Source organism: Haliotis rufescens, unplaced genomic scaffold (assembly GCF_023055435.1).
Source record: "Haliotis rufescens isolate VD_foot unplaced genomic scaffold, xgHalRufe1.0.p SCAF_9, whole genome shotgun sequence".
In the NCBI taxonomy this organism is placed as follows: Eukaryota; Metazoa; Mollusca; class Gastropoda; order Lepetellida; family Haliotidae; genus Haliotis; species Haliotis rufescens.
This window is the reverse complement of record NW_025964383.1, coordinates 26,775,888-26,800,186: the sequence shown is the minus strand read 5'-3', so window position 1 is coordinate 26,800,186 and position 24,299 is coordinate 26,775,888. Positions and strand designations below refer to the sequence as shown.

At 42.7% G+C, this 24,299-nt stretch overlaps 1 protein-coding gene across 1 annotated transcript; it reads left to right on the top strand.

Moving 5' to 3' along the window:
- Positions 1–5,890: 5,890 nt before the first annotated feature.
- LOC124129874 (extracellular tyrosine-protein kinase PKDCC-like) lies at positions 5,891–22,788 on the top strand. The gene is made up of 2 exons (XM_046493241.2): positions 5,891–6,515; positions 19,593–22,788. Exon 2 carries the CDS (start codon positions 21,282–21,284, stop codon positions 22,491–22,493), a length of 1,212 nt encoding a protein of 403 aa, XP_046349197.1. The 5' UTR covers positions 5,891–6,515; positions 19,593–21,281; the 3' UTR covers positions 22,494–22,788.
- Positions 22,789–24,299: the final 1,511 nt, after the last annotated feature.

Genomic DNA, 24,299 nt, shown 5'->3' with positions numbered 1-24,299 from the left:
ACATTTCGGGGGGCACGGGTTACTGTTAAAAGCGGCGTTAAACCAAACTCACTCACTCACTGACTCATTGTTATATGACGTCATGTTGGCGATGATGTCTTATCCGACAATCAGTGCAACTGTTATAATACATCACGCGTGAAGTGATATTTACTTAAGGCCAAATACCATTTTTATTGACTCAGTTACTTCTAACCGTATAGGGGGCACGGGTGGCCCAGTCGTCTAAGGCGCCGCGATTCGCTGTGCAGAGTCGCGTCCCTTGGGCACGCCAGAAACCTATGATTGTGGGTTCGAATCCCGGTTCTCCCCGATTATGTTTCTAGGTTTGTCAGCACCATACCCGTGCTCGTGGGTTTCACCGAAGTGGTAAACGTCTGAGACCTGCATCCTTTCGGGCTTTCCTCCCACATTAAGCTGACACGCCGTGATATAACTGGAATACTGTTAAAAGCGGCGTTAAACCCAACTCACTCACTCAATACATTTCGCCGCATATGTGTGCTGGTGTGCATATGCACATGTGTCTGTATGTATCTGCAGGTGCACGTATCTACGTGTGTTTGTGAATGTGTGACACTTGTTTCTGTGAATGTGTCCTAGTGTACTGATGCACGTGTTCCTGTGAATGTGTCCTTGTGTCCTGATGCACGTGTTCCTGTGAAGGTGTCCTAGTGTACTGATTCACGCATATGCACGTGTTTCTGTGAATGTGTCCTAGTGTACTGATTCACGTGTCTCTGTGAATGCGTCATTGTGTACTGATGCACGTGTTTCTGTGAATGTGTCCTAGTGTACTGATGCACGTGTTTCTGTGAATGTGTCCTAGTGTCCTGATGCACGTGTCTCCGTGAATGTGATGCACGTGCCTCTGTCAATGTGTCCTAGTGTAGTGATGCACGTGTTTCTGTGAATGTGTCCTAGTGTCCTGATGCACGTGTCTCCGTGAATGTGATGCACGTGCCTCTGTCAGTGTGTCCTAGTGTACTGATGCACGTGTTCCTGTGAATGTGTCCTAGTGTCCTGATGCACGTGTCTCCGTGAATGTGATGCACGTGCACGTGTTTCTGTGAATGTGTCCTAGTGTCCTGATGCACGTGTTCCTGTGAAGGTGTCCTAGTGTACTGATTCACGCATATGCACGTGTTTCTGTGAATGTGTCCTTGTGTACTGATTCACGTGTCTCTGTGAATGCGTCATTGTGTACTGATGCACGTGTTTCTGTGAATGTGTCCTTGTGTACTGATGCACGTGTTTCTGTGAATGTGTCCTAGTGTACTGATGCACGTGTTTCTGTGAATGTGTCCTAGTGTACTGATGCACGTGTTTCTGTGAATGTGTCCTAGTGTACTGATGCACGTGTTTCTGTGAATGTGTCCTTGTGTACTGATGCACGTGTTTCTGTGAATGTGTCCTAGTGTACTGATGCACGTGTTTCTGTGAATGTGTCCTAGTGTACTGATGCACGTGTCTCCGTGAATGTGATGCACGTACACGTGTTTCTGTGAATGTGTCCTAGTGTACTGATGCACGTGTTCCTGTGAAGGTGTCCTAGTGCCCTGATTCACGCATATGCACGTGTTTCTGTGAATGTGTCCTAGTGTACTGATTCACGTGTCTCTGTGAATGCGTCATTGTGTACTGATGCACGTGTTTCTGTGAATGTGTCCTTGTGTACTGATGCACGTGTTTCTGTGAATGTGTCCTAGTGTACTGATTCACGTGTCTCTGTGAATGCGTCATTGTGTACTGATGCACGTGTTTCTGTGAATGTGTCCTTGTGTACTGATGCACGTGTTTCTGTGAATGTGTCCTAGTGTACTGATGCACGTGTTTCTGTGAATGTGTCCTAGTGTACTGATGCACGTGTCTCCGTGAATGTGATGCACGTGCACGTATTTCTGTGAATGTGTCCTAGTGTACTGATGCACGTGTTCCTGTGAATGTGTCCTAGTGTACTGATGCACGTGTTTCTGTGAATGTGTCCTAGTGTCCTGATGCACGTGTTTCTGTCAATGTGTCCTAGTGTAGTGATGCACGTGTCTCTGTGAATGTGTCCTAGCTAGTGTACTGATGCACGTGTTTCTGTGAATGTGTCCTAGTGTCCTGATGCACGTGCCTCTGTCAGTGTGTCCTAGTGTACTGATGCACGTGTTTCTGTGAATGTGTCCTAGTGTACTGATGCACGTGTCTCCGTGAATGTGATGCACGTGCACGTGTTTCTGTGAATGTGTCCTAGTGTCCTGATGCACGTGTTCCTGTGAAGGTGTCCTAGTGCCCTGATTCACGCATATGCACGTGTTTCTGTGAATGTGTCCTTGTGTACTGATTCACGTGTCTCTGTGAATGCGTCATTGTGTACTGATGCACGTGTTTCTGTGAATGTGTCCTTGTGTACTGATGCACGTGTTTCTGTGAATGTGTCCTAGTGTACTGATGCACGTGTTTCTGTGAATGTGTCCTAGTGTCCTGATGCACGTGTCTCCGTGAATGTGTCCTAGTGTATTGATGCACGTGTTTCTGTGAATGTGTCCTTGTGTCCTGATGCACGTGTTCCTGTGAATGTGTCCTAGTGTACTGATGCACGTGTTTCTGTGAATGTGTCCTTGTGTCCTGATGCACGTGTTTCTGTGAATGTGTCCTTGTGTACTGATGCACGTGTTTCTGTGAATGTGTCCTAGTGTCCTGATGCACGTGCCTCTGTCAATGTGTCCTAGTGTACTGATGCACGTGTCTCTGTGAATGTGTCCTAGTGTAGTGATTCACGTGTCTCTGTGAATGTGTCCTTGTGTACTGATGCACGTGTCTGTGAATGTGTCCTTGTGTACTGATGCACGTGTTCCTGTGAAGGTGTCCTAGTGTACTGATGAACGTGTCTCTGTGAATGTGTCCTTGTGTACTGATGTACGTGTCTCTGTGAATGTGTCCTAGTGTACTGATGCACGTGTTTCTGTGAATGTGTCCTTGTGTACTGATGCACGTGTCTCTGTGAATGTGTCCTTGTGTACTGATGCACGTGTATCTGTGAATGTGTCCTTGTGTACTGATGCATGTGTTCCTGTGAATGTGTCCTTGTGTACTGATTCACGTGTTTCTGTGAATGTGTCCTAGTGTACTGATGAACGTGTCTCTGTGAATGTGTCCTAGTGTCCTGATGCACGTGTCTCTGTGAATGTGTCCTAGTGTCCTGATGCACGTGTCTCTGTGAATGTGTCCTTGTGTACTGATGCACGTGTCTTAGTGAATGTGTCCTAGTGTACTGATGCACGTGTTTCTGTGAATGTGTCCTTGTGTACTGATGCACGTGTCTCTGTGAATGTGTCCTTGTGTACTGATGCACGTGTCTCTGTGAATGTGTCCTTGTGTACTGATGCACGTGTTTCTGTGAATGTGTCCTTGTGTACTGATGTACGTGTCTCTGTGAATGTGTCCTAGTGTATTGATGCACGTGTCTCTGTGAATGTGTCCTTGTGTACTGATGCACGTGTTTCTGTGAATGTGTCCTTGTGTACTGATGCACGTGTTTCTGTGAATGTGTCCTTGTGTACTGATGCACGTGTTTCTGTGAATGTGTCCTTGTGTACTGATGCACGTGTCTCTGTGAACGTGTCTTAGTGTATTTACGTTACATAGATCTATTAAACAGGTTTCGAGTCAGCTTTTCGACATAAGACAGTGAGTAATATTATTTTACAAATGACATACTGCATTTAATTATTTCGCCAATACGGAGGCGCTAATATCTGTTTGTTTAAATTATTCCACAAAAAAACATTTTAAAGTTGTGTGTATATTCCATTTTATGAGATCCTGCTACATCTGACCTTAAAGAGAAATACCTATTTTTTCACAAAAGAGGGAGTTTAACGCCGCTTTGAACAGTATTTCAGTTAAATCACGGCGTGTCAGCTTAACGTGAGAAGAAAGCCCTATGTGATGCAGGTCTTAGACGTTTACCACTTAAGTAAACGCCACGAGAACGGACTCGCTGAAAAACCTAGAAACATAATCAGGGCGAACCGGGAATCGAACCCACGATCTTAGGTTTCTGCCGTACACAGGGGAAGCAACTCTGCACACCGAATCTCATGATTTCTCCATTACATTAATATATCTGAATTATATGCTGATAACCTTGTTTGTAGACTAACTCTCCACAACTCTACCAATGATGGCAATACTCAATTATTTCACATCCATCACATTTCTTACCTCATGCGCCTTAATGTAAAGAATAATACATAACCACACGCCAAAACTTGAGACCTGAGTTTTTCGACACAATTTATGCAAAACGAGGCGACATTGTGTCACCCCCGTTAATCCGCTCAGTGCCAAGTCTGTGTTGACGAGTCTGCTACGTATCCCTATTTGCAATTACATCAAATACTACCGCCCTTCACTGCTTGGCTACTGCTTGGTATTCTGTATACGTATAGCTAATGATGGCTTTCAAAAAATCGATACTAACCGATGAGAACATTATTCTTTCTTTCGTTGGAAGGTGTATCTAATCATGTTTGCTTTTTCTACCCAAGTTACTTCCCTTTGCTCAGTTGTGCATTTTCAGCCCTTGGCAACCGAGAACTGACCTCGTTACTTTTCGTACGTTCCGTTACGAAGCGTTCAAAATATGGGCATATGACCTTGCCCTTGTTCGGCACAACTCAATATGTATATAATTTATATATTGTTTGGAGGTGGATTTTTAAATTTCATATGTCCAATCAGTCTACCCCATTTGTAGATGGACAATTTTAGAGTCAAGGTGTTATTCCTTTGGCTCTTTTCCTTCCTTCATTCCTTCCTTCCGTCCACACTGTCAGTCGTTCATGTTTCGTTGCTGCCTTACTGACTTGTTGGTGTTTATTCAGAAATACTGTCTCACGTCAATTTGTAGCTTCATTCATTAATACATGCCACGTTCTTATGGATAACAACTTTACTGTTATCCACATTAAGAGTCATAATATTCGCATTCGTCCAACGTCCAAAGATCTATAAAATACGAGCTTCATTCATTCGTTCGTTCGTTCGTTCATTCGTTCGTTCATCCGTTTGTTTTTAATTCACGTATACACTAAGCAATAAGTTCGCAATACCGTATTTTTAACTTAATTTATTCGACCCGTGAAGATCCGGGGTAGAATAGGTCTTCAGCAACCCATCCCTGACGTAAAGGGCGACTAACGGGATCGGGTGGTCAGGCTCGCTGACTTGGTTGATGCATGTCATCGATCCCAATTGCGTGGATTGATGCTCATGATATCAATCACTGGATTGTCTGGTCCAGACTGGATTATTTACAGACCGCCGTCATACAGCTGGAATATTGCCGAGTGCGGCGTTAAACAACAAACAAACAAACAACCAACAACTTAGCATATTCATTTCCACGCCCTGACACTGTCAGTGACAACTTTCCCCCCTGTTTTAGTCTAGTTAGTGTCAAGGAATCATCCTTCTAGGATATCCCCTCTTAATATTTAACCGATGCTCACAGCGACCAGCACTGTGTAGATAACACAATAGACTCCCTGCCAAACATCGACTGCTGGCAGATACGGGATTCAACTCGAATTAAATGACCCCGACTGCATCCTCGAGTCGGCCACTGGGACCCGACCCGCGCCTCTCGCCCTGGCGCCATCTTTCTACTTTGTCTGAAAAAGGCGAAAGCAATTTCTTTTGGAGAGACCAACACCTTCTTGAATGATATGATTATTATTGTGAGGATCAAGTGCCAGCCTCCATTTAAGTCTGCTCCCCCGGGACGTGTTCTGTTCGTGTTTGAGACGAGAGCGAGTACCTCGTTACTTGGGCATTACTGGTCACGTGACCCTCTCTCACACTTCTCGCGAGAGTGTACATGCGCGGGTTCTCCCTAGGCGTTTCCCTGCTCGGTTGTGGGAATCGGTCATACATTACTAAAGCCTCAGTCTGTGGCACCAGTCTTCCTATAGATCGGTGTTTCACAGCGAGCTCCATCTTGATTGACAACGGCAGATGTACACAGCACACATCTCAAGTCTCCTCCCGACCAGGAAGCGTCCTTATTGAAAGTATGAACACTCTTCCCTTTAGGATATTTACATAAGAATTTGACACAAGGTGGTATTGTAGCTCCGAGGTGAACAAGATGCCTCTGTAACAAGCTTTATAACTATCAACCGACGTGTGACCCTCCGAAATTGTTTCTTAAGAGTCTTCAATGAGTTGGGCATGTCGCGTTTGACTTTTTCTTTGTCGGGGGATTAGTACTTGACTTAGAAGACAAAGCTGATCAATAAATCGTTATAGGAAATTTCATTAGGCCCTGGCAGTACGGAGGAAGACTCCAACTTTCTTTCATCATTTCCGTGTGTAAATGCACCAACGCCGGACGGGAAACAGTGCCGGAGGTGGGGGTCTCTCTAAAAGTCAATCTACGAAACACGGATTCACATAATCGGACTCGGATTACGGATCCTACTTTTGGTTATCCTGGTCTTGGACTTAAAGCTTTAGATTGAAAGGTAAGAGATTTGAGTAGTTTCACTATATATCCTTTTTAAAGGGAGTGATGTGTTGTTGAATTTAGTGGACAACTGTCCATGCATAAGGTCAGGTATCTTTAAAACGTTATCCGTGAAGATCCGGGTCAGAATTGGTCTTCAGCAACCCATGCTTGCCGTGAAAGGCGACTATGCTTGTCGTAAGAGGCGACTAACGGGATCGGGTGGTCAGGCTCGCTGACTTGGTTGATGCATGTCATCGTATCCTTACTGCGTAGATCGATGCTCATGATGCCAATCACTGGATTGTCTGGTCCAGACTTGAATATTTACAGACCACCGTCATACAACAACAACAAACAAGAAAATCTTATAAACGTTTGTTGAAATTTACAAGAAGCACTGACAAGAGATATCAACTGTTGTAGCCGTTTCTAAAGTTTTAAGTGAAGGAACTGACCCGATGGTTTCTCCTATCCTGGTAGTGTTCCAATATCATGGTGAGTAAGGTCGGTGTCGTCACTATTACAGTATATCAACGTGGCCTGCCGTTACAGAATCAGGAAACACACCAGCACTGAAACAGGCCGTCAGGCTGAGATTATACAGCCATCAGTGTCACAGATAATATATTCTCTGTATCTGTCGTTCTTGCATCCATTGTTATAATATTTAGGAGTAATGGTGTTGCGTACGTGACATTCACAATCTTCACAAACGTCTCAGACTTTAACGTACATGTCATTCACCATCTTCGCTACCCTCTTAGAGGGCGGTCGGGTAGCCTAGTGGTTAAAGCGTTCGCTCGTCACGCCGAAGACCCGGGTTCGATTCCCGACATGGGTACAATGTGTGAAGCCAATGTCTGGTGACCCCCGCCGTGATATTGCTGGAATATTGCTAAAAGCGGCGTAAAACCATACTCACTCACTCACCGTCTTAGACATTAACGTACATGGCATTCATAATCTTCACTAACGTCTTAGACATTAACGTACATGACATTCACAATCTTTACTAACGTTTTAGACATTAACGTACATGGTATTCATAATCTTCACTAACGTTTTAGACTTTAACGTACATGGCATTCACAATCTTCACTAACGTCTTAGACATTAACGTACATGGCATTCACAATCTTCACTACCGTCTTAGACATTAACGTACATGGCATTCACAATCTTCACTAACGTCTTAGACTTTAACGTACATGGCATTCACAATCTTCACTAACGTCTTAGAAATTAACGTACATGGCATTCACAATCTTCACCAACGTCTTAGACTTTAACGTACATGACATTCACAATCTTCACTAACGTCTTAGACATTAACGTACATGGCATTCACAATCTTCACTAACGTCTTAGAACATTAACGTACATGGCATTCACAATCTTCACTAACGTTTTAGACTTTAACGTACATGGCATTCACAATCTTCACCAACGTCTTGGACTTTAACGTACATGGCATTCACAATCTTCACTACCGTCTTAGACATTAACGTACATGGCATTCACAATCTTCACTAACGTTTTAGACTTTAACGTACATGGCATTCACAATCTTCACTAACGTCTTAGACATTTACGTACATGGAATTCACAATCTTCAATAACGTCTTAGACTTTAACGTACATGGCATTCACAATCTTCACTAACGTCTTAGACATTAACATACATGGCATTCACAATCTTCACTACCGTCTTAGACATTAACGTACATGGCATTCACAATCTTCACTAACGTCTTAGAAATTAACGTACATGGCATTCACAATCTTCACTACCGTCTTAGACATTAACGTACATGGCATTCACAATCTTCACTACCGTCTTAGACATTAACGTACATGGCATTCACAATCTTCAACAACGTCTTAGACTTTAACGTACATGACATTCACAATCTTCACTAACGTCTTAGACATTAACGTACATGGCATTCACAATCTTCACTACCGTCTCAGACATTAACGTACATGACATTCACAATCTTCACTAACGTCTTAGACTTTAACGTACATGACATTCACAATCTTCACTAACGTCTTAGACATTAACGTACATGGCATTCACAATTTTCAACAACGTCTTAGACTTTAACGTACATGGCATTCACAATCTTCAACAACGTCGTAGACTTTAACGTACATGGCATTCACAATCTTCACAACCGTCTTAGACTTTAACGTACATGGCATTCACAATCTTCAACAACGTCTTAGACTTTAACGTACATGGCATTTACAATCTTCACTAACGTCTTAGACTTTAACGTACATGGCATTCACAATCTTCAACAACGTCTTAGACATTAACGTACATGACATTCACAATCTTCACTAACGTCTTAGACTTTAACGTACATGACATTCACAATCTTCACTAACGTCTTAGACTTTAACGTACATGACATTCACAATCTTCACTAACGTCTTAGACTTTAACGTACATGACATTCACAATCTTCACTAACGTCTTAGACATTAACGTACATGACATTCACAATCTTCACTAACGTCTTAGACATTAACGTACATGACATTCACAATCTTCACTAACGTCTTAGACTTTAACGTACATGACATTCACAATCTTCACTAACGTCTTAGACTTTAACGTACATGACATTCACAATCTTCACTAACGTCTTAGACATTAACGTACATGACATTCACAATCTTCACTAACGTCTTAGACATTAACGTACATGGCATTCACAATCTTCACTAACGTCTTAGACATTAACGTACATGGCATTCACAATCTTCACTAACGTCTTAGACTTTAACGTACATGACATTCACAATCTTCACTAACGTCTCAGACTTTAACGTACATGACATTCACAATCTTCACTAACGTCTTAGACTTTAACGTACATGACATTCACAATCTTCACTAACGTCTTAGACATTAACGTACATGGCATTCACAATCTTCACTACCGTCTAAGACATTAACGTACATGGCATTCACAATCTTCACTAACGTCTTAGACATTAACGTACATGGCATTCACAATCTTCACTAACGTCTTAGACATTAACGTACATGGCATTCACAATCTTCACTAACGTCTCAGACATTAACGTACATGACATTCACAATCTTCACTAACGTCTCAGACTTATATACATTGACAATCAGTAACTGATTCATTTTAGAATTAATATCAATACTTCGTAGTACTTAATAACTTCTGCACTCAACATTAAATATTCAGATTAATTAACCATTTTCAGATATTGACGTCTTCGACATTCTATAATTAAGAACGCTCTGGCAATTAACGACTTAACGTCGTTCATGAACATTAATAACGTGTTACATTTTACGTTCTACCTCATAAAGGAGAATCCGGGGCATATAAGGACGGTAATCCCCAGGCGGACTGTCTTCACTCCGTGGAGAACATAGGGCTGGAGCACAGACAGCACTTAAAATGGGCGGGAAGTGAGTGAGTGGGTTGGGTTTAACGCCGCTTTGAACAGTATTCCAGTCACATCACGGCGTGTCAGCTTAACGTGGGAGGAAAGCCCGAAGTGATGCATTTGTCAGACATTTATCACTTTGCTGAAACCCAAGAGCACGAGGTTTGTACTGACAAACCTAAAAACATTTTCGCTGCGAACCGGGATTTGAACCCACAATATTAGGATTCTGTCGTTCCTAAGGGAGGCAACTCTGCACAGCGAATTGCGGCGACTTAGACGACAGGGCCAGGGTATCCCCGGATTAGGAGGAAGGGTATCAGAGTCTAGGATTTAATTGATGAAGATTTTTTTTCCCGTTAATGATGAAAACGTGATCCGTTTTCAGGTTTTACCTATTTAAACTAAATGCTGGATGTTATGGGGATAATGTGTGTTGGGACCAACATGTTGTTTGGCTGTTCCTACGGAGGACATGTCTGGAATCCCTGACTGTACACACAACACACAACACACAACACACAGCTCCCAGCACACCGCACGCCTCTTTAAGAAACGTGTCCTTTACATATTAAATGTTTTAATCCGATATAGTCTATGAAGGAAATTTAAGTATATAGGAACCTCAAGAATTCTATTTTTAGGAGCACATAGGCCTAGCTAGGGGATGAGAAGGTTTGGTCAATGTCTCCACTGGTGAAACCCATTGAGCCTAAGGAGAGGTTATCAAATGGATGGGGATCACCAAGAAACATTTACTTGTGATCTGGTTGAACTCTTCAGCAACCTTTATGAAGGACACTGATTGTGTGCTTCCTTTGATCCTGCAGAGAAACCTTTTAATGGCAAACGTCAATTTTAAAATAACAGACATGATGCTCATTTGTAGCTGTGCTGCTAGGGAACAGTTTCTATCTCACAATGTACATATGGCCGCAAATAATTTCTATGTATGTAATTAGTGTGTGTGTGTGTGTGTGTGTGTGTGTGTGTGTGCGTGCGTGCGTGCGTGCGTGCGTGCGTGCGTGCGTGCGTGTGTGCGTGCGTGCGTGTGTGTGTGTGTGTGGCTGTTTGTACTAGTCCGGAATGATGCCGATTTTATAGTGCTGATGTGGTGTTGAAGGATAGGGTGTGTTGTGGTGTAGTGGGATAGAAATATGGGTTGGGTGGGGGATGTGATTGGAGGGTGAGTAGGTGGGTGTTATACAGATATGTATGTTTGGGAGGGCGTCTGTGGATTGGATACTGGCGGATGGGTTGATGGGTGTAACGCCGGGGTGGATGGAGGAGTGGGTGGATGCTTTGCATGCGTGTATTTTGGTGAGTATGTGTGATGTGCAGGTTTTAAGCAGGTGCATGTAGGATTCACGCGTGTACGCATGTAAGTATTTAGGTTGTTGGTTGTGCATCCGTATGCATGTGCAGTGTGTATACGCATATATGTATTTGTGTGTGTGTCTGTGTGATTAGGTGTTTGTTTGTGTGTGTTTATAAATATTTGTATACGTGAAGGTATGCGCACAAAGACAGGATTTTACCGTTACAGTTTTTGTACATGAGAGTGAGTAAGTATGGTTTTACGCCGTTTTTAGCAATATTCAAGCAATTTCACGGCGGGGCACACCAGAAATGGGCTTCACACATTGTACCCACGTGAGAAATCGGGTCTTCGGCGTGACGAACGAAGGCTTTAGCCACTAAACTACCTCACCACCCCTGTACATGAGAGAGTGATCATACTGATATTCATTATACTTCAATCGATCCATTTTATTGAATCTCAATTTCTTTGATATACCATATTCGACGTAATAAGCGCCCAGGGCGCTCTCAAAATTAGAAATAGGGGCCCTTATTAGAATATAATTTGGGTGAGAAAAAATAACAGAGTTGTTAAATCGTAAATTTCGTGGTTTATGCTAACAGCCTGAAATGATTCAAAAGAAAAGTCTGTGCGTATTATACACGACAGATATTTTTTTCCAGAATTTAATTGCCCATAATTAAGGGTGCCTATAACACAAGAGTGCGTATTATACACGAATAAAAAAGTCTTGTGTACATTGATCATTCGGAAGGGGTGCTAATTGGGATTGTTCACTAGCTAGTCAATATATTAGTAAATACTGCCGTGGGCACTTATATAATTATTAGAGCAGGGCGCTTACTACGTCGAATACGGTAATACTTAATGTTTTCAGAAGTATATCTCACGGGTCAACATGGCCGCATATTTTGCCATTTAATTAAGATTTTCACTTTGTGTGAGTTCATTGAGTACGAACCTCAATGGAGTACTTACACGTCCGTGCAGCTACCAACGCCGCACTCAGCAATATTTCAGCCATATGACGGCGGTCTGTAATAAATCGAGTCTGGACCAGACAATCCAGTGATTGACATCATGAGCATCGATCCAAGTAATTGGAATCGATGACATGCATGAACCAAGTCAGCGAGCCTGACCACCTGATCCCGTTAGTCGCCTTTTACGACAAGGATGGGTTGCTGAAGACCTATTCTACCCCGGATCTTCACGGGTCTCGTGCTAGGGACATCCAAGGGGTTTCCCCAGGAATGTTGAAGTAGTCCGTCAGTGTTTACGTCATTTCAAGAACACAATCTCGTGAAAAACGTGTGAGTTCAAAATGTGTCGTTCATACACTTGTGAACGTCGGTTTCGTGATCATGTGACCGACGTCTCGTCCAATGGAAAAGCGGTATATCTTTAGCTCATAAACTTCACACTAAAAAGTTTAAGTGTTATACACAACGTTCAACAAGACACATTTAATTACGGCATGGTATCTCAGTGGGCTGACACTATAAATCTGCATCAGTCCGGACTAGTACAAGCAGCCACACACACACACACGTGCATGCATGTCGCTATATAAGTGCAATAATCTTGGAGGCGACGTTAAACCCCATTTCACCTCACCTCACCATCAACCACGTATTTCATGCAGACACTATGCAGCACATGTTGTCGTGAAACAAACAAACTTCCTTGATTCAAACATACATCAAACAGTATCAGATGCATGGCACTACTCACTGACTGTGTGGACACGAGGACACGGGGAATGAAAAACAAATGTACAATACACTCTTACTAATCCGGATAACTTTTAATACGACACCACATTATTCATCCCGAATTCACAACATTAAGTAATCACCAAGTTTCTTAACTTCCTTCCGAATTTAAATTTTGGAACAAAAAGCCGATTTACCATGTAATTTACCATGTAATTTACCATGTAATGGACCGTATAATTTACCATATAACTTACCTTGTAATTTACCATATAACTTACCATGCAATTTACCATATAATTTACCATGTAATTTACAATATAATTGACCATGTGATTTACCATTTTATTTACTATTATATAATTTACCATATAATTTACCATGTAATTTCACTCGGGACCTTACTTTACTGAAACTGAAACTCGTGTAATACTCATGTAGCTTAGGGGCGGTCGGGTAGCCTAGTGATTAGCGCGTTCGCTCTTCACGCCGAAGACCCGGGTTCGATTCCACACATGTGTTAAATGTCTGAAACCCATTTCTGGGTTCCTCCACCGTAATTTTGCTGGAATATTGCTAAATGCGGCGTAAACCACCCCCCCCCCCCCCCCCCCCCCCCCCCCCGAACATGGCCTCACCTCACCTTGAATATTGCACAATTCTGAATTTGTAACTTGAGTTCATATTTTTAAACCAATAGCACATGTGTATTGCTTTTCCAATTGTAATATCAATGTTTTTATTTAGCTTCACACACAGAGCTCGCATCTGATATATCCCCATGACAGTCTGTCGTGACGTCTATTCGCGAGTATACTTCCAGCGATCAGAGCGACTGGTGTACAATATATGGTGTAAATTGATTATCTGTGCTGGCAATTCCTCACGGTACCCAAATCGGCAATTTACAGCTACGAGTCGCATTTGAAGAATCGCATGTTGGCTGCCTGCGTTCTCGTAGTCGATGATACGTGGAACAAAGGCTCTTACAGAGGAGTGTGTGTGTCACAAACAATAAATCCCTCGACCAGTTTCACGCTCCAAATAGATGATATTGGTCGACTTTTCTTTACGTTGTCCTCCGTTAGGAATCGGGTCCATGCTTAGTGCATCCCGCAGTCATACCAACGGTCGTAAAACCAGTCCCCACATGGATACAATGTGTGATGCCCATTTATGGGATCCCCGCCGTGATGTTGCTGGTATGATGCTAAACGTGGCGTTCAACTATAATCACTCACTCACTCACTCACTCACTCACTGAGTACTGGGCCATGAGCATGCGTTACGCTTGCATTGATAATAAATATTTAATTTTATTATTATATTATATATTATTTTGCATATTCGTTTATGTAAGGACTGGTGTTGTCTTCGGTAAGTGAGTGGGTGTCGCCTTCTACGACACGTGTAGATTAATGGGAACATATGGGTTCTATTAGAAATATACTTAACTGCCCTTGCTTTTCATGCGATGAACGGTAGATATTTAGGCGAATAAAGCTTTCGGCTCATACACGTTCCTTTCGCTGACAACAAAGGGTTATTGTCAATGTTAGAATAGCTCTGATGTGTTCATTCAAGCACTTGTATCTGTCTCCAAACACCCTACATGCCATCTTCTAATCTTCAATATCTAACTTTTCTGTTTTAAACTAATGTCCAGAAATACGAGTGAGTGAGTATGGTTTTACGCCGCTTTTAGCAATATTCCAGCAATATCACGGCGGGGACACAAGAAATGGGCTTCACACATTGTACCCATGTCGGGAATCGAACCCGGGTCTTCGGCGTGACGAGCGAACGCTTTAACAACTAGGCTACCCGACACCCCCCCCCCCCCCCCCCCCCAAAAGAAATTTGGGTGTCTGACAGTAAATGTAATGCACAAAGAAGATGAGGAGTAACAATTTGCACGTTCATCTTTGAATAAGCATCTTCAGATAAACGGCAATTCTAGACCTGTACATATCATGGTTACATGGGAATTAGCCTTTGGTACGAAATGTTAATTCAAATTCAAACAAAAGGCTTCACGCATAGGTCGTAACGACAACAACATAAACATCGGCACAACCTTTGCTTCCGACCTACAGTGCAGATTTCCATTTGATATGACGACGAAGCCTTGCTCGTCCGCCAAGTCAGAGATTTATCAGATTGTTGGCAAGTTGTCAGTGAGTACAGGGGTACATCTGATTGTGTGCACATTAGCGACACTCCCAAGGGTGATATGGATTACAACGTTCGAGTCGGGAGCGCAGAATCCATATCAACCGCATAGGGGACACCAACCTACTTACACCACGTGATCTATGAACACGTTGCACTATATGTAAAACCAGGAATCAAGGATTACACCCCTCTCATCTAAATCGAATCGTCCAACCTCGGCACGAGCACGTATTGAACAATCACAGGGAAACAATGGGTATAACATACCGGTGTGGTGTCATGTCTTCTTTTAAGTTATCAATGTTTTCTGAATGATTACCTGTGTGTGGTTTCTGGAAAGCTTAACGCTAAAATATGGCGCAATCCCTCCAGATATTAATTTCAAAGGTAAATTTGCCATGCTGTAATTCAAGCTGATGTTAAATCAAACTAAATCAATCAATCAATCATATGATTGTCATCAAACGAAATCTTAAAGAAAGAGGTGATCCTGGGTAGAATAGGTCTTCAGCAATCAATGCTTGACGTAAAAGGTGACTATGCTTGTCGTAAGAGGCGACTAACAGCATCGGGTGGTCAGGCTCGGTGACTTGGTTGATGCATGTCATCGTATCCCAATTGCGTGGATCGATGCTCATGATATTAATCACTGGATTGTCGTGTTCAGACTTGATTATTTACAGACCGCCGTCATATAGCTGGAATATTGCTGAGTGTGGAACTGAACAACAAACAAACTAGACAACAACAAAAAAAGAGGTGAAGTTTATTTGTGTTGAAAGTCGCGGTTAACATTAGTGCACGTCTACAGCTATGTGCATTCACGTGTATTTGTGGCTGTTTGTACTAGTCCAGACTAAAGCCGGTTAAAATGCTGGTCCATCGTCTTTTGGTATGACGCGACCCGCCATTCCCCGCCTCTCTTGGCACATGCTCTTCCCACTACACCACGAAAGCTCTCACTTAAAGAAAGAACACCATTTGGATCAATAGTCATCAAACACAAACCAAAAAAAATGTTTACTTTCTATATTCACAATTTTCGTGACAAAATTCAAAAGGTATACATTCATGTAAGTTTCACATTTCAAGATCAGGTAAAGATCTTCCCCTGGCCACTCTATGGGGCAGGGGGTAGCCTAGTGGCCAAAGCGTTCACTGCCACACCGAAGACCTTGGTTCGACTCCCAACATGGGTACAATGTATGAAGCCCATTTTTGGTGTCTCCTGCCGTGATGTTGCTGGAATATTGCTCAACGCGGCGTAAAACATACTCATTCACTCTCCTGTACAATAAATGTTACAGTAAAATCCTGTCTCACTCACTCACTCACTCACTCTGGCCACTATATGACATTTAAAATAGCCCTGAAACCTCAACAACGCTACAGCTACTCTACACCAGGGCCTTGAAGAGTTCACTTAACATTCTGCATAAATCGATAGCCAATGCTCGACCCTAATTAGACACAATATAAGGCAGTTGGATAAAAGTTTTACAAGAAGATAAGAGGGATAAGCATCTCATGAACAAAAGATGCTGGTTTTTGAAATTACTCATCACATTGACAGCTGTGTTTCAGTTCAAAGGAAACGATGCAATTACAACCGTGTTTTACATGCATAAGCAGTGGGTTCATTTGAATAGCGCCTCTCGTAGATTGAGAAACTGCAGCTGAAATTACTACCGTGTTTTTCAAACAAATTTGATTTAGGAGCCCTCGTTGGCAAAGACAAATTACCAAGTGGCCACGGGTTCTGAAATACAACTAAATCTAATATACAACACACTGGTGTGTAACGCGGAGACGGGACATGCCATGAGGCGCCATCGACACGTACTTATTGCTCCATCGAACGTGAAACTGAAGGAGAAAGTTATTTGCAATAATTCTTTGATCGAGTAAACTATTGGATTTTCTGCTGCTCGGTGTTGTAATATTGAAGCTACGAGTAATTACAATTTAAAGACTGAGGTGTAAGATGTGTCACATCCGGTGAGGATAATTGGCTTCAGCTGCTGGGGAATTAAAAGTATAAGTGTGACACGCTGAAATAAACACATTACCTTTTAACAGCGGATCATTGATTTGGGGAAGAGAACACCATTGAATAAGTGACTGTTGGTTGTCAGGGGAGCACTTCCAGTGCTTGATTGTAGGCAAGAAGTAACCGGTCTGCGATTGTGATGATGAAGCGGTTTTTGTGGTGTGATGGTCGTGGTAGTGGTTGAAGTAGCGTTGGAGTGGGTGTGGATGGCGGTAGAGGTAGGCCAGATGGGAGATGTAGTTGTGGTGGGCGTGGAGGCAGAAGTAGCAGATGTAGTGACAGTAGTTGACGCGGCGGTAAAAGTAGAAGGGTGGCGGTAGAAGTGACAGATATTGTGGCAGGAGTGGTAGAGATAGTGGCAGTAGTACTGTCGTAGACATATTTGGTAGAAGTAGTAGACGGGTTTGTAGAAGTAGGAGATGTGTTGGTAGAAGTAGTAGACGGGTTTGTAGAAGTAGTAGACATAGGGACAGAAGAAGTAGATGTGTTGGTAGAAGTAGAAGACGTGTTGGTAGAAGTAGTAGACGTAGTGGTAGACGTGTTGGTAGAAGTAGTAGATGTGTTTGTAGAAGTAGAAGACATGTTGGTAGAAGTAGTAGATGTTTTGGTAGAAGTAGTAGACGTGTTGGTAGAAGTAATAGACACTGTGACAGTAGTAGTAGGCGTGTTGTAGAAGTAGTAGACGTGTTGGTAGAAGCAGTAGACATGTTGGTAGACATAGTGACAGAATCATGAAATATCACGATGATTAATTAACGAAGAAACCTGCATGTGTTTTTATACTAATATAGTGAAAACAAACCATTCCGCCGATACCGAATATTACTCCCAGTAATCATGACAAAAAAATTAGTGCGCTTTTCAAGAATGTCAATTTTCTCAAAAACATCATCATTGATTTTTGGTCACGTGGTTACAGTCCGGGTGAGAATCGACAGTCAGGTGACTTGCGAGTTTTTCCTTCAGTTCGTGCTTGTGATGTATATTTGCAGCACACGGTGCTAAATATAGTCTCTCGCAGTCACCTGACCTCCCATCCTCAGTAAGATTGTAACCACGCGATCACAACTCAATGATGATTTTTATCGTCAAGAAAATGGACAAGTCTTGAAAATCACACTCGGCATTTTTTGTCATTAGGGTACGTGATATTCGTATATGGGCTGAATGGCTTGTTATCTCTTTAGCACACATGCAGCTATCTTTGTTTATAAATCATCGAGATATTTCGTGATTCTAATCTCAAATGGCGAAGACAAAATGGCTGTGACGGTTCGCTCTGTTGCGACAAGATGCATTTGATACACGAAACACGATTCACATCACGAAAGACGATACTACACGATGCAAGATACGATACACGATATAAGTCACGAAACACGATACAAAGCACGATACACGATATACGTCACGAAACACGATATGAAACACGATAAACTATACGAAATATGATACACGATATGAAACACGATATACGTCACGAAACACGATACACACCACGATAAACTATTCGAAACAAGACATGAAATACGATACATGATATACGTCACGAAACACAACACGATAAACTATACGAAACAAGATACAAAATACGATACATGATATGAAACACGATTCACATCACGAAAGACGATACCACACGATGCACGATACGATACACGATACGAAACACGATATACGACACACGGTACATGAAGACAGCTGTCATCATAACAGACGTATCCCTTCGTCACAGTGAGTGAGTGATTGTGGTTTTACGCCGCTTTTTGCAATATTCCAGCAATATCACGGCAGGGGATACCAACAAATGGGCTTCACGCATTGTGACCATGTAGGGAATCGAACCCGGGTCTTCAGCGTGACGAGCGAACGCTTTAACCAATAGGCTACCCCAACGCCCCCACATTGAAAGAATAGCGGACCGAGCAAAATATATAATAGATTTGATTTAACCCTCGAACACATGGCTTGAGACCTCTTTACATACCGTCAAATGAGTGGTGTTTTTCATATTTCTTCGGGGGGCGGTCGGGTAGCCTCGTGGTTAAAGCGTTCGCTCGTCACACCGAAGACCCGGGTTCGATTCCCGACATGGGTACAATGTGTGAAGCCCTTTTCTGGTGTCCCCCGCCGTGATATTGCTGGAATATTGCTTAAAGCGGCGTAAAACCATACTCACTCACTCACTCATATATCTTCATACTACTTCACATGCCAAGACGTTGGGCACCGTTGCCAAAAAGTACTGCGATGCACCGAACGTTCGCTCGGTGAATCGTTAAACTCCTATAATGTTACTGCTGCTTATCTCAGCTGTTTCTGTTGAATAATTTTCGTCAAAATCATCTTCTGGGATACATTTTATTCTAAAATGATGTTTTATCTTCACAGGAATACAACACTCAACTTCTCTGCATATCGGATACCTTGCCCGGAAGAGACAGATTGACGGAGACACAAGTGCCCGGCTTATACAACAGTGAACCGATCAATGGCGAATTATTTTCGGATTTGATTTATCCGGACCAAACGCTAATGCCGACAGTCCGTGCAGGCTCAACTGAACAGGGGATCGACGAGCGCCGATCTGGGAAAACGACCACACATGACAGATGTCATTTTGGCAGCACGTGACAGTGTGCTCATAACACCACGTGACTAGGTTAGAAAATCGAGGGAAATGGTCAGAAAAAATCCAATGTCCAGCCAAAATCAATTTGAAGCCCATTACAATTATTTGGTTTTATTGCCTACGTCATTCTTCCAACGCCATGTAAAGCAATAATGCACGCTCTAATTTCTTTTGTTTCCCAACTCGTTTGAAGGTTGTCGTTTTTCTTTATTTTTATCTTAACAATGAAACCATGAGCCGAAACACTGCGCTTTAAATTTTAAATTCAATTTGCAAAATTATTTTGAGTGCAAATATATACTATCCCAGAATATATATGCTATGACACAACCTGGTTTGTAAATAAACTCCCTCATTGATCTTGTGTATTTAAATATATACTGTTATTTAGTAAATAAATAGCAAATATACTATTTACAGTAAATGTAACTGTGTCATCTGTTGACAATACGCAGTCTTTTCCATTTCCAGAACCAAAGAATATATTTTCTTTTAAAACGAAATTTATTGATTGCCGCAATCTACGCTTCACATTCAGGTAAATTATACATTAGATATGAAAGACGATTATGTTTAAAGGCTTGTCATCTGACATTTGTCTATAGATCTTCAGTGCTGAAACTGCCCTGCCACGATACTGGAAGATGCTACTATGACCGAGTGTTTTACTGTAAGACAACGACGTGAGAAAGCATTGTACAGTGGTGGTTAAAGTAATTGAATGTGCTCTAATACAAAGTGACTTGTCATCCAATTTGTTTGCAACAGCGTCAAGGCTGGTACATCTTAATTTTTCTCTTTCTTAAGAAATATTGATTGTGTGAGTTGGTGTTCACTTCTGGCGTACACTGTATTCCCGACATACGTAATATAGGACCGGGCTACAACCCTGAATGATATTGGAGTGCTGCTTTGTTTGGTTTTGAAGACGCTTCCTTCCAACTGATGAATTCAGACAACAAGACATAGTACACCACCAGTTCACCTTCATCAACGTGGAGATATTGGAGATACATTTATATAATTTCAAAACCTTTCCTGCTGTCGCCGAATCAATTTCCAAGAGGATGGTGTCATATATCTCATCTAAGCTGTCTTAGATCAGTGCTTCCTGAATGTTCTTGTAATTGTTCATACGGCTATTGCTTATTCGTGTGATGTTAAATGGTGTTCATGAATCTACATTGTGATGTTATACTACAGAAGACTTCAATTCTAAAGGACACATATTGCCCAAAGACAACAACTATCAACCTTACTTAACATACGGTTCTATTCTGCTCACACGTTAAAGCCTCCTGTTTCTACCACCGCTGCAGTGTTTCTCCATCACATCAACCGCAAAGTTATCCAGTCAGGCAATTGCTTTCAGTCGTGTTCATCTGCAACCTGTTTTCCTTGCCACATTATCAAAGCGGCTTCTATTATTCATCGAGTCTCCTCCAACCATGATTACCTGGGCGGCAAAGCTGGCCTCCATGCGAGGCAAGAGTCGGATCCTGACGTGTATTTTTCTTTTCCCGATATTGTTCTGTACGTTCATGATGTATCGAACTGTTGAAAAGACCTGCCCTCTCGACAGCTTCACGGACGATTACTCGGGTTTTGGAGACCGGAAGCGGAAGTTGACCTCCCATGATGCATTTGAAGATTTGAAAAATGTCCAGGATGGGAATGCGTTAGATTTTGAAGTTCCGTCCGATGTCCAGGCTCTGGATTACCAGGCGGACAAATCCCATAGACATCATATGCAACGAATTATGTCTTCCAGTGACCGAGATACAATGGACTGGCGAAAGTACCACATCATTCGTCCACGGTATATTTTCAACTGTTCCAATATACACGAGGTGAAAATCAAAAAGAAAATTGGACACGGTGTATCGAAACAAACGTTTCTCGGCCTGTACAAAGGCCTGCACGTGGCGGTGAAGATGGTGACACGTCATCTGCATGACGTAAGGAACTGCCTTGATGAATTGAAACGTCAGCACCAGGACACGTCCCATCGTAAAGCGACGTGTTACGTTCATCCGACGATGAAACTGATGAAGGAGATATTGTTATCGGAACAGATTGAACACAACAACATGGTGAAATTACTCGGTTATTGTGTCCGGAGTGAGGAGAGTGATTCCACGGATATATCGGAGCATGGAGTCGTTGGAATTTATGAATTTGGACACAGGTTTGTCGTGGACAGCCTTCAACTTCTTCCTTGGCAAGATAGGTTAAGACACGCTACAGACATGGCCCGGCTACTCCAATATCTTGAATTCTCCCCTATCGGATCTTTAGTGGTGCCGGACTTCAAGGAAGGCCATTTTCTCTTGGTTAATTCAAGCATCAAAATGATTGACCTTGACGATGTGAATAACCTTGAACCTCCATGTGGCTATTCTGATCACGTGACAGACCGTTCTGAATGTGATTATAGTCTAAAATGCCGAGAAGCCCAATGTTTAGGCTTCAATGCAAAGACGAACTTAAAGAACATGAACAAATTGATTTTAAAAAGACTTCTTTTTCCAGTGTCGTTTCCTGAAAATCTTATTTCTCCAATTGGGCAACTGAATGCTAAATTAGATTCTTTAGCAATTACAGCTAGTGAACTTCTTGCTGCTTTGCGAAAATTGCATGATGTCAAGAGTTATTTGTGAGATTAGCAACTAGCCATTCGTTGTTATTTATATAGTGTGTAGCAGAAAGAACCATGTACAGTATGGCGTAGAGGGGATCGATGGTAATGGTTTAACGTTTACGAAATTTCAAGCCTGATTTACATAATTAGCGTTAGAGAGTAGCATGAGTGTATCGTTTGTCAAATTAAAGGTACACACATCTAAACTGTCTGTACATCAAGAATTGACAGACTCTATATTTTTTATGTTTATGCTCGTCTGTATGTCATATGCGTTTTATGTCTCTGGGTTTGTATCTATTCATCTGCCCTTCTGAATATTTATGGGGGGGGGGGGGGGGGGGGGGGGCACGGGTGGCCCAGTCGTCTAAGGCGCCGCGATTCGCTGTGCAGAGTTGCGTCCCTTGAGCACGCCAGAAACCTATGACTGTGGGTTCGAATCCCGGTTCGCCCAAATTATGTTTCTAGGTTTGTCAGCACCATACCCGTGTTCGTGGGTTTCACCGAAGTGATAAACGTCTGGGACCTGCATCACTTCGGGCTTTCCTCCCACATTAAGCTGACACGCCGCGATATAACTGGAATACTGTTAAAAGCGGCGTTAAACCCAACTCACTCACTCACTCTGAATATTTATGTCCTTGAAACGAAAATGAACGAAAGTGATTCTATTTCTGTTGTGCTTACTTCGATGTGAACTTAGTTGTATTTTTATTTCATTGTTCAGAGTGATTGTATGTGTTCATGTATGCCTGGGGTAAAGAAACGAAATTGAACCAAAGTGTATGTTTTATAACATGGCCCATACTGAATGCATCCTATTCGAAGAAGGGAAGTAACTCTGCACATGGCTTCGGGGTTTTATCCATGTTGTAAGCTCTCAACAGCAACACAGCAACCGTTGCAGTACGAACATTGCACAATAATGAGGCCGTGAGTTTATGAACACGTGGACTTTAGGTGCAGCTATTTCACAAATTTCAAGTTTTGAATTCATGACGTAAAAAGTCTAATTGGGAATCTCTTTGCACATATGATAATATACAACAAGCCATCCCCATCGCCGTCAGCAACCCCATTCCGTCTTCATCCCATCAACATCCTACCCCGTCAACATCCCCATTCCAATCCACACCCACACCCACATCCACACCGATATCAACATCAACACCCACACCCATATCAACACCCACACCCACATCAACATCCAGACCCATATCACCATTAACACCTAGATCCACATCCATATCAACACCCACACCCACATATACCCCTACACCCTAACCCACCTCCACATCCTCACACACCCGCATTCACACCCACACCACACACACACACACACACACACACACACACACACACACACACACACACACACACACACACACACACACACACACACACACACACACACATCCACATCCACATCCACATCCACCCGCATTCACACCTACACTTACACCTACACCTACACCCACACCCACACCCACATCCACACCTACACCTACTCCAACACCCACACCCACACACACACCCACACCCACACCCACACCCACATCCACACCACACCCACACCTACACCTACACCTACACCTACACCTACACCTACACCCACACCCACACCCACATCCACATCCACACCAACACCTACTCCAACACCCACACCCACACCCACACCCACATCCACACCAACACCTACTCCAACACCCACACCCACACCCACACCCACATCCACACCAACACCTACTCCAACACCCACACCCACACCCACACCCACATCCACACCACACCTACACCTACACCTACTCCAACACCTACATCGTCA